This window comes from Callorhinus ursinus, unplaced genomic scaffold (genome assembly GCF_003265705.2).
Source record: "Callorhinus ursinus isolate GAN/ISIS: 27379988/994484 unplaced genomic scaffold, GSC_fseal_2.0 scaffold55, whole genome shotgun sequence".
NCBI classification, from domain to species: Eukaryota; Metazoa; Chordata; class Mammalia; order Carnivora; family Otariidae; genus Callorhinus; species Callorhinus ursinus.
Window position 1 is genome coordinate 1,040,340 of NW_027397117.1, and position 10,852 is coordinate 1,051,191.

The following is a 10,852-nucleotide window of genomic DNA, read 5'->3' on the forward strand; positions in this document are numbered from 1 at the left end:
CACGTTGGGTATAGAGATTACTTAAAAATACAATCTTAAAAAAAAAACAAAACAAACCCTCCAGAAGGATAAAGAAAGGCAAGGTCCCGCCAAGGAGGAGGGGACAGCCTGAGCAAAGCCCAGAGCAACAGCCTGCTTCACAAGAAGAAGTAGTTCTGGGTTGTACCCATCTTGTGGGCAGGGACTGGTCAGCGGGGGGGGGGGGGGGGGGGGGAAGGTTTTAAGAAGTGACACATCTGCCTTGTGAGTAGAGACGGCCCTCTGGTGGCCACATGGAGAATGACAGGGAAGGAAAAAACCAGAGGAGGCATCAAGTTACTCATATGTTTTCCTCAGTTCATATATTTATGTTAGACTCTTCCAGGGGCGCCTGGGTGGCTCAGTCGTTAAGCGTCTGCCTTCGGCTCAGGTCATGATCCCAGGGTCCTGGGATCGAGCCCTGCATCGGGTTCCCTGTTCAGTGGGAAGCCTGCTTCTCCCTCTCCCACTCCCACTGCTTCCGTTCCCTTTCTTGCTGTGTCTCTCTCTGTCAAATAAATAAATAAAATCTTTAAAAAAAAAAAAGATGAGGTCATACTGAATAAGGATGGGCCCTAATCGAATCTAGAACTGGAGTTCTATAGGAGAGGGAGATTGGGACCCGACACAGAGGGAGAAGGCCATGTGACAGCAGAGACAGAGACTGGGTGACGTAGGTGCGGGCCAAGGATTGATGGCACCACCCGGGGCTGGAAGGAGGGAGGGAGGGTTTCTCCTCTACAGGTTTCAGAGGGAACAGACCCTGCCGACACTTGATTCTGGTCTCCAGAATTGTGAGACAATCAATTTTTGTCGTTTTAAATCACCAAGTGCGGGGCGCCTGGGTGGCTCAGTCGGTTAAGTGTCTGCCTTTGGTTCAGGTCATGATCTCAGGGTCCTGGGATCGAGCCCCGCATCGGGCTCCCTGCTCTGCAGGGTGCCTACTTCTCCCTCTCCCTCTGCCTGCCACTCCCCCTGCTTGTGCTCACTCTCTCTGTCTCTGTCAAATAAATAAATAAAATCTAGAAAAAAAAAACCAAATCATCAAGTGAGTGGTGCTTTGTTAGGAAACTAGTATATCTTTCTCCCTTCCCACAATGGATGCAACCCCACCCCCACCCCCGCTTCTGGCTCTGTGAAGGGAACTCCTATGCACCCCTGCCCGCCCCCCAAGCTGGGCTTCCTGGTGCTGGGCACAATCTACGAACGATGCAGCTGGTTCCCTCTGCACAGGTCTCTTGGACATGCTTCATTTGTTCATGCCTGGTGCATGGCCATCACCAGAACACGGTCAGAATGTAAACACAAACAAGACACACTTCCCGCCCTTAACATCCGCATTTAATAATATGAGATAAAAGATCGTGGATGAGCCATATGTTTGGGGTAACAGAACACCAGTCCACATAATGTGATGGTGTACATAATGCGGATCCCATAGTGTAAGGCTTGGGATGTGGCCATGGCTAGGAAAAGATTGTGTGGAAAGAGGTGGGCGAAGTAAGAGTGACAATAACTAATATTTGCTGAGCACCCTGCCAGGTGCCACGCTAAGCCTTTCCGTGCATACCTCATTTCGAGCTCAGCGGGGACACTGTGGTGTAGATGGGAAGATTAGAGGCAGTGAGTGAACCTGAAGGTCCGCACATAGTGAGGGCTGAACCCTGGGAGCTGAGCTGTGACTCCTTGGTAGGGGTTCCATCCATTCTCCACTTAGGAAGGAGGGCCGAGTCAGGGACGGCTGGGAAGCCGGGCTGGGCTCTGTTTGAAGGCTACCTCGAATGCTGGGCTGAGGATTTCTCACCTTCTAGCAATGAGAATCCAGCGACAGTGAGGATCCAGCAGGGAGAATTACATGAAGAAAGCAGTGTTTTACAAAGAGCATCTTGACAGCAGGAGAAGGGGGGGGATGGGAGAGAAGGGGCAAGACCTCTCTGATTGCTGAGGAGCAATCCCATATGATAGCGGCTTCTGGGAAACAGGGGACTGATGTGCAAAAGGCCATTCTGAGCGTCTCACCTGGTATCTCAATCCAGCAGGGGACACTTGTCATTGTCCAGGGGTGTCATTTTCTTTCTTTTTTTTAAGATTTTATTTATTTGAGAGAGAGAGAGAGAGAGAGCACAAGCAGGAGGAGGGGCAGAGGCAGAGGGAGAAGCAGACTCCCCGCTGAGCAGGGAGCCCCAGGTGGGGCTCGATCCCAGGACCCCGGGATCATGACCTGAGCCACCCAGGCGCCCCAGGGGTGTCACTTCCAACTCCCTCTGCCCCTCATGGTCTTGCCAAACCCTCAGACTGATGATGCATTCTGCTTGCTGCACCCCACCCCCAAAACGTACGTATGGATATGGGCGCCAAGTCTCTCTCCCAGGGACGGAAGCCTGATCTGGAACTTCCTGTATCTCTCTGGTTTGTGTTGTGACCTCTCCTCTCACTCAGATGTCTCCACATGAAGCATAATGTTCCCTCTCAATTCCTCTCTCCATGGGGATCAGACATGACCACTTTCTTGAGAAACTTGCCCAGTTGTTTTCACAAGCACTGGGAGCACTTTACTCCTTTTTACTCTAGGGCCAGCCCACTCCTTACTGCGCTTCTTGGCCTCTCCTGTTTCTCTCCAGCCTCTGGCCAATCCCTCCCATCCCCTGACTATTGGCCTTGGATTACAGACAGGAGACATGAATGATGGGGAGTGAAGACCCCTCCTCCCTCTCCCCCAGTCCTCAAAGGCCCCATTCCTCACTTACCACCCAGCCCAACCTCCCCTCCCCAGAGATAGGCATCTACCACTCACAGGGGAGAAGGGCAGGGGGGTTCTTGGAGGAAGGCCCACAGCCATCTAATCCTCACACCACCAGCTCTTGGGGGTAGGTTCTCACTAGAAGTTGGTGCCTTTGTCCCTCTGGGGAAGAATCCAGAGAAAAACATGTGACACTATCCTGAAAGTTTGGGCTGAGGCACGAAGTTCAAACAAGTAGGCAATGCATTCCAGAGGTGTCCAGACCAGGCAACATGCAACAAGCAAGACCACATATTCCAAGTAAATGATTGAGAAGATACTCTTGAGTCCCTGACCCAGGACAAAGATTGGAATTTGGACACAAAGGAGAGAGGTGTGGGGGAAGGACTTCTGAGCTCTGCAAGCCTTACCCGTGGAGGGCAAGGCTTGCCTCCACAGGATCAGTGACAAAGGTTGCAAGACTCAAAGAGTTTAGGATGCCCCAGGGTTTGGGGGACATGTCCACCAGAGAAGTCTAATGGCTAGATGGTAGCTGACTGGATGTTCCCATCCAGGAAAGAAGGAAGGACAAGTGGCTGCATTGAGCCCAGCCTGTGTTCTAATAGTATCCAAGCTAAGCGTGTTCCAACCTGGAGCTGTTTATTTTCCATCCCTCTCTCTACTTCCCAGCCTAGAAAAGCAATGGGCTTCCTAAGGAGAAATCCTATGTCGAGTGCCATGGGCAGAAAACCAGGGACAGATGATGAGGCAGAGGAATCTAAAAGAGAATACTCTGGAGAATCCAGGAGAGCCCCCCTGAGGAAAAGGAATCAGCTTGGAAGGTCTGGAGGCCCAGAGAACATGAAGCTTAGGACAGTGTTGTCAAGAATGTTTGGGATCCTCTTTCTCTTCCTCTGCCCCATACTCCAGTCCCTAGGGTTCAGTAACAGAGACTAGAAGGGGAAGGAGAGGTGGGGGAAGAAAGAGGTCAACTCCATCCCCTTTGTACTCCACCTTCCCCAGCTGTCCCTTCTGGTCAAGCAGGTATCCCGCTTGCTGCCCTTGCTGGAGATGGAAGGTTCCTACCCTTGGATGAAGATCCAAGTGTGGATTCCTACTCAAGCTACATGTCTATGTAACAACTTAAGGTGAATGAAGAACTTACCACCTGTGACCCTGATAAGTCCCGGGGCTGCTCAGATTTTCCTCCAGGAACAAAACCAAAAAAAAAAAAAAAATTCTTCCACTGAATGTATTTTATAGGACAGTGGGAGACTAATACAGTTGCATTCCAATTACATTTCAGCAAGTTTTTCTGAAGTCCTGGATACCGACGCAAAGCTGGTCAGCAAACAGGACTGATGTTGTCAGGGAATGCTATGACCACATGAGGACCCTTAGACTGTCCGGTCTTACCCTCTCCTTGGACTGACGCCGTGTCTGTGATGAGGAATGATGATATTTTGCCAATCTCCGTTCTAAGCCCCTTACATCTTAATTCTTTGATCATCACAAGAGTCCTGTGCTCACTGAGCGGCTGGGTTAATGTTGACCTAACACTGGGCTAGCAGCTGGGCTTTGTGCTGGTCAAACAGGTCCCTGCTTCATTCATCTCCTGGCCACAAGGAAACATAAAGGATGGAGAGGGGTGCAGTAGCAAGCTATGGACCAACACTACCTTTTCTACCATCGGAGATCATTCCACTTCCCATATGGCCAGGAACCCTTAACCAAGCTCAGCTTTTGCTCAGGCTGACTATTCCACCATCCATCCTATCTTTTCCAGCTCACCCTGCAAAGCCAACCTCTCCCTAGAGCCACCCGCCCCAACTCAATCCCGAGGCCCTACAGCTCTCCGGGAAGCAGACGCCTTCATTCACAGAGGGAGAAAGGCCTCAGCAAAGGAAAGATACGTAGGCAAGGTCATGCAGCAGAATTAAGGCTTGCTGGGAGGGGAATTCCGATCCCCAATCCAAAGCAGCAGCTTCGCAGTAGAGGAGAATGAAGGTGGATCATGCCTGGGCCCCCTTACCCCCAGAGCCAGGGTGCGAGCTCCGCAGGCATCCGATTCTACAACGTAGTGGTGGGAGAGAAGGACCAGTACAGAGAAGCAGTAGGAGGAGGGTCTCAGTGCCCTGGGCTGAGGGGCTCAGGGTCGGGGGCGGGGGGACGGCAAGGGCTAGATAAAGGTGAGGTGAGTAGAAGCTGGGACACCGCAGCTTTCCTTGTGGTCCTCGAAGAGTTGCTCCAGAGCCTCCATATAGAGCATGTGATAGTGGTCAACCTCCTCCTCGGTGGGGTCCAGGCGCTGGGGCACTGGGATGGGGCGGCCCACTGCAGGAAGAGGAGAGACAGAGGATGTCGGGGGGGGGAGCTCTGCTGCCCACACAGCCGACAGCAGCTTTCTTGCCTGGAGGTGGGCACTCACCCACAGTGGTGATGGGCCTGGCGAAGGGCACCAGGCCCCAGGAGTTGGCCGAGAAGAGCCCGCGGCCCCAGAAGATGCAAGGAACAAAGCCCATGATTTTCTTGAAGGTGATCTGGCACATATACTGCCAGGAGTTTGTGGCAAAAAACTTAAAATTAAAGACATCATTCTCGCCAAAGGAGTACACAGGTACCAGGGAGGCCCTGGGAAGGGACAAGGAGAGAGAAGAAGGGTGGTCAGGCCAGTGGCTTTCGGAGCATCCCAAGACAGAACCGCAAATCCCTCCCTACGCCTCTGGATTCCACTGCCCAAGGCCGTTTCAAGCAAATGACAAAGAAAGATCTGGACGAAGGGACTCAGAATTCTTGAGAAATGATTGTGTCCTGGGCCTTCATATGTTCACCTTTGAACAACACGTGGTAAGGGGCACTGACCCCCACCCCAAAAATCCTCATATGACTTAACACTCCCCCAAAACTTAACTACTAATAGCATGGCCAATAACATAAATAGTCGATTAACAATATTTTGTATATGTACTACATAATGTATTCTTATAATAAAGTAAGTTAGGGGCGCCTGGGTGGCTCAGTCGTTAAGCGTCTGCCTTCAGCTCAGGTCATGATCCCAGGGTCCTGGGATCCAGCCCCATGTCAGGCTCTGCACTCAGCAGGGTGTCTTCTTAAGATTCTCTCTCCTTCTGCCCCTCCCCCAGCTCATGCTCTTTCTCCCTCTCTCTCTCTCTCTTTCAAATAAATAAATAAAATCTAAAAAAGAAAAGAAAAGAAAAGAAAAAGAGAAGAAATCATCAGGGGGTGCCAGGGTGGCTCAGTTGGCTGAGCGCCTAACTCTTGGTTTCAGCTCAGGTGATGATCTCAGGGTCGTGGAACCGAAACCCAAGTTGGACTCTGCACTCAGTGTGGAGTCTGCTTGAGGTTCTCTGCCTCTCCCTCAGCTTCTCCCTCCCTTCACGCATGTGCTTTCTCTCTCAAATAAATAAATGAATCAAATCTTAAAAAAAAGAAAATCATCAGGAAGAGAAAATACATTTACAGTACTATATTGTAAAAAAAAAATCCATGTATAAGGGACCTGTGCGGTTCAAACCCACGCTGTTCAAGGGTCAACCGTATACATTTTCTCATCGAGTCTTTGCAACTACAACATTGTAGCAAAGTAATCATTAGTCCTATCTCACAGGTAACGAAACATGTCCAAGGTCTTGCCTTTGAGGTAGTGTCAGAAAGGGCTTTGAATCCAGGACTTCTGAGCCCAAGGTCCTGCTACTTGCACTACGATCCTGCCTCTTTCAGAGAGGGCAGAAGCCTGGCAAAAGTGGGCATGGTGCTTGGCACAGAGAAAGTGCTCAAGTGTTGACATGTGCCAGAGAGCGCAGTGTGGGCTCTGGGGACACAGAGTCCAGGCTACAGGGACCTGGATGGGTAGGGACAAAAGAGTGTAGACCCGCAGACACAATGTGAAGTTCTGACCATCAACAGCAGCCCCGGGCTGGGCACCTGCACCCCCACTCACCCGTGCCTCAGTGCCAGGCGCACGAAGCCTTTGCGATTCCGGAGAACGAGGCAGTGCTTTCCTGGGATGGCATACAGGGACTCCTGGGCACCCCCAACCATGATGATTACAGCCTGCCCGAGCCGGCGCCGTGACAGAACAAAGTCCAGGCTCCACCGGTTCACAGAACATATTCCTGCGTGTGTGAGGAGGTGGGGAACGGTCACCACGCCCTCCTGGGCTGCCTAGCCCCTCACCCGCCCTTTAGTGAGCCCCACACCCCATGCCCTCCAAACCTGCCATCTCCACGCCCATGTCAGTGTGACCTACAGTGCCTCTCCCAGCAAGGATGCAGGATACTTGCTGCAACCAGAGCTATTCACTGATGCTCACCGTGAGCCAGGCCAGTGTTCAGGCCAGGTCCCTGTGTTAGGTGCGTGGGAGGCAGTCAAGGGTGGGCGGAAGGAACGGGTGCCTCCTCCCACTCAGCTCGAGGCTCACCAAAGGACATGATGTAGTCACGATAGATTGGGAAGTGGAAGAGGGAGGCCAGCACTGCCGATGAGAGCTGAATCCCCGGGAACTGCTTGGAGAAGTTGTTGGCCTCGGTGGAGAAATTGCAGAAGGTTCCAATGCACATGATCCCGTGTGGGTGGGCACCCAGCACATAGTTCCGGTCAGGGGGCAGCTCGGCTGTTTTCACCAGCTTGGGGCGGGGCGGGGGGGATTAGGTAGGATGAGCGGAAAGAGGCGTGGAAGGCAGGACACCAGCTGAAAAGAGTTGCCCTCCACCCTAACCGACCTCAGAGTTCAGGGTCCTTGAATGGGGTGGGCAGCACAGAGAGCCTACTCTGGAACACCACTCGGCAGCCCCCGCCCCGTGCCCCACTGTCTGAGTTTAGGGAGCCCAGGGGTGCCTAGGCAGGGGTGAGGAGGGGTGAGGAGAGGTAGGAGGAAGAGTGTCTCTGCGGAGGGTAACCTGTCACCTTGATAGGATAATAATCCCTGGCGTGTTTCCACATGGCCCAGTTCCTGGTCCACTCAAAGCGCCTTCCACCTTGGGGCAGAGAGATGCTTTGAAGAATTTCTGGAGGCCCCTGGCCACCATCTCCGCTCCTTGGGCACATGCCCAGCAGCGCTCACCTTGGTTAGGCGTGTCCCAGTCCAGGAGGAGCCACACCAAGTAGAGAACGGAGACGGACCAGAATGACGTGAAGAGGAGGGAGAGGACAAGAAGGGAGAAGAAAGGGCCTGGGGGAAAGATGACAAAGAAGAAGAGTGCATTAGCTTTGGAAGATGGGTCATTCCACGCAGCGGCTCTCTCCTCCGCCCTCACAGATGGTGGGTGTGCACCCAGCCATCTCCCAGCCTGAACTCTGGCCCTCTCCTGCTCCCTTTGCCCTCAGGCACGCAGGCAAATGGGGCCCCAGCCTTTCTCCCCCAGGTCCCTGCCCCCTTTGGGGACCCCAGGGCACCAGGCCTCTCACCCATGAAGAGGAAAGTGAGCACGTATTGGTAGGCGCTCATTACTTCTGGCCACTGTTTCTGCACGGATTCCATGGTGGGGTCGCGGCGGGGCTGTGGAGACTCCTGTCCCAGTCGCTGCCCTCTGCCAGCGAGGCTCCAGGGCCCGGAGCCCAAACGAAGAAGGTTGGCTGGCGGATGGAAGGCTTTCTTGCCGGAGGGGCCCAACCCCTCGGGCTCTCCCGGGACTGCGGGTGTGTTGCGCGTGTGTGGATCCGGAGCCCCAGATGTCTCCAGAATGATCTTTGAACTGCAAGCGTTAGTCGGTTTGGGCTGGTCGCTGGGCGGAGCTGGGAGGCTGCAGGGAATCGGTGAGGGATATAGTGAGTGTGTCAGCTGTCCGGGAACTGATGTGGGGAGGAGGCTCACAAGGAGCTTGGGGAGCCCGCCCCCCCACCCCGGGTCCCAGCCGCCGGCAGGGGCCAGAAGCTCCGCTGAGACCGTGGGAGCTGCAGGGCGGCCGGGCACGCCCCCGCTGCGCGCCCCGGATCTGGGTGCAGGCCTCCGGGAGAATCAAGATCACCCGGAGGCACGGCCCCGCACAGACACGCACACACCGCAGCTCTGTTGCCACGTTGAATTTCCCTCCGGTCGCACCGCCGCCGCGGGCGCCGGGCGAGGAGGAGGTGCGGGTGGGCGGCGAGGCCGTGGCGCGCCTTGCGCTCGTCGAACCGCTGCGCGAGCCGCTCCACCGACAGCGCGTGCAGCGCGTCCACCTGCTCCCGGCTGGGCCGCGGGCTTCGCTGCACCGGGATCGGGGCCCCCTCTGCGGGCAGAACGGGACGCCAGAGGGGCGGTGGTTGGAATCCCCAGCCCGTGCCCTTCCCGCCCAGCCGCGCGACCGTCCGGGACAGTGTTCAGGGCCTGGCCGGTTGCCGAAGGGTGAGGCCGGCGCGGCCAAGGTGTGGCCAGCAGGCGGGGACCTTCACCTCCTGGCGCGGGGAGGGCGCGGGGCCGGAGCTCCGCGGGAGCCGGTGCGCCGGCGGGGAGCGGAGGGGGCAGAGGCCGGGGCTCACCGACGGTGTGGATGGGCGTGCGGAAAGGCAGGAGGAGGCCCAAGGGGCCTTGAAACAGCGGCAGGGCCACGCTCAGCAGCGGCGGCAGCGCCTCCTGCGCGCTCCGCAACCGCGAGCCGGGAGGGTTTGGGAACTGCTGGAAGAGCTCGTTGTGCCCGAAAGAGAAAGCAGGGCACCAGGGAGGCCCTGGGGGAGAGCAGAGGCGCGCCCGACTCCGGGTTTCCCCGGCGCGCCACGCTCCTCCGCGACAGGGTAGCCCGCGAGCGTCCCGCCCGGCCACTGCGGCTTCCTCACCCTTGTTCCCGCGCCAACGGGACAAAGCCCTTCTGATTCCGGATCCACAAAAGCAGCTCGCCGGCTTTTGCTTCCGGCGCTTCCAGGGGCCCTCCCACGGCCAGGACCGCCACCTGGCCGCCCCCCAGGCCGGGACAACAGATAGGCAGCCGCTGGCCTTGTCAGAGGACACCAAACCTGGGGGGAGGGGAGAGGGGGCCCGGATGCCTGGGTCTTTGAGAAAAGGGGGAGGAGGGCGCCAGGAAGGTAGAGCTGGGACCAGGAGCTCCCCCGCCACCCCAGGGAGGTGGGGGGTGACACAGCATGGACTGGGGGATCTCCCCACTTTTCACCACGACACATGATGTAGTCCCGGAAGAGAGGGAGGTAGAACCAACAAGGCAGCATGAGGAGGTATGGCAGGAGGCGGGGGAAGAGGCTGGAGAAGCCGGTGGCCTCCGTGCAGAAGTTGCTGAAGGCCCCGGTGACCAGGACCCGGTGAGGGTGGAAGCCGAAGAGGTAGTTGCCGGAGGGATCCAGTTCTGCGGTTTTAACCAGCTGGGGGCAGGGGCAACATACCCCACTCTGACCGTGAGATTAGACTTTGGGGGGTAACCAGAGAAGAGTCTATTCCAAAGCCTTGCCCCCACCCAGCACACCACTCCTGGATGGCCTCACCGAAGACAGGGACCTAATCTCGGAAATGTCTCCAGATGGCCCAGCTGCGGACCCAGGGAGATCGGTGGCCTCCTGCCCTCCGTGTGTCCCTGCTCGGCTTAGCAGAGCAAGGCACACCTGGGCGGGAGGATGGAGTGGGGGACATTAAGGACCCAGGCATTTAAGTCCCCAGGTACCCGCCTCTGCCCTCTCGTCCCTGTTGGAGGCCCTCCTGCCCAGCTAATTCCTTCTCATTCCTTCAGCGGTGCCCAGAAAGCCCTGTCCTGCCTCCCTCCTGGTAACAGGGAAGCAGAGTGCCAGGTGCTGAGCCTCACCGAGCCCCAAGTAGGAGAAGACCCATTGCAGGACAGCAACCCCTTGAAGACCCCGGCAGGGTGGCTGGAGGAGGCTGGCATACTGTGGAGGCACATCCCATAGGGGCTACCGTGGGCTCTTAAGTACACTCCCTGTGGTCCAACCTGCTGGCCCTGACCCTTGGCCCTGGTTTGGCTCCTGTGTCCACCCCCTTTGCTGACCTGAACCCTGTACCCTTGTGAGCCCCAGCAAGAAAGGGTTAACGACTACACGAGCTCTCAGGGTTGTGATCAATAGGACCAAACAGAAATGCCCAGGGGTGTGGCCAGGGAGCCTGGGAGGGAGGGTGTGCAGACCTTGCAGAGGTCAGGACCTTGGGCCTCTGAGGGG

General features: G+C 56.2%; 2 protein-coding genes across 2 annotated transcripts; both read right to left on the reverse strand.

Moving 5' to 3' along the window:
* Window positions 1-1,345: 1,345 nt before the first annotated feature.
* Window positions 1,346-8,479, reverse strand: MOGAT3 (monoacylglycerol O-acyltransferase 3). The gene is made up of 7 exons (XM_025864638.2): window positions 8,165-8,479; window positions 7,821-7,928; window positions 7,664-7,734; window positions 7,179-7,383; window positions 6,699-6,873; window positions 5,166-5,368; window positions 1,346-5,071 (listed from the first exon to the last, which is right to left on the reverse strand). The coding sequence occupies exons 1-7, from the start codon at window positions 8,235-8,237 to the stop codon at window positions 4,917-4,919; spliced, it is 990 nt and encodes a 329-aa protein (XP_025720423.1). The 5' UTR covers window positions 8,238-8,479; the 3' UTR covers window positions 1,346-4,916.
* Window positions 8,480-8,566: 87 nt separating this feature from the next.
* Window positions 8,567-10,563, reverse strand: LOC112817459 (putative diacylglycerol O-acyltransferase 2-like protein DGAT2L7P). The gene is given in 8 exon segments (XM_025864569.1): window positions 8,567-8,967; window positions 9,218-9,376; window positions 9,516-9,609; window positions 9,611-9,628; window positions 9,630-9,718; window positions 9,850-10,048; window positions 10,169-10,285; window positions 10,483-10,563. Coding segments are annotated over 8 exon segments (1,158 nt in total).
* Window positions 10,564-10,852: the final 289 nt, after the last annotated feature.

What these genes read in the sequence shown, in the direction of transcription:
- MOGAT3 (XM_025864638.2), bottom strand. Translation starts at nt 8,237, where the DNA reads ATGGAATCCGTGCAGAAACAGTGGCCAGAAGTAATGAGCGCCTACCAA. An exon ending in CTGGGACACGCCTAACCAAG is followed by an intron (nt 7,735 to 7,820) that starts GTGAGCGCTGCT and finishes CTCTGCCCCAAG; the next exon opens with GTGGAAGGCGCTTTGAGTGG. An exon ending in TGACTACATCATGTCCTTTG is followed by an intron (nt 6,874 to 7,178) that starts GTGAGCCTCGAG and finishes TCACACACGCAG; the next exon opens with GAATATGTTCTGTGAACCGG.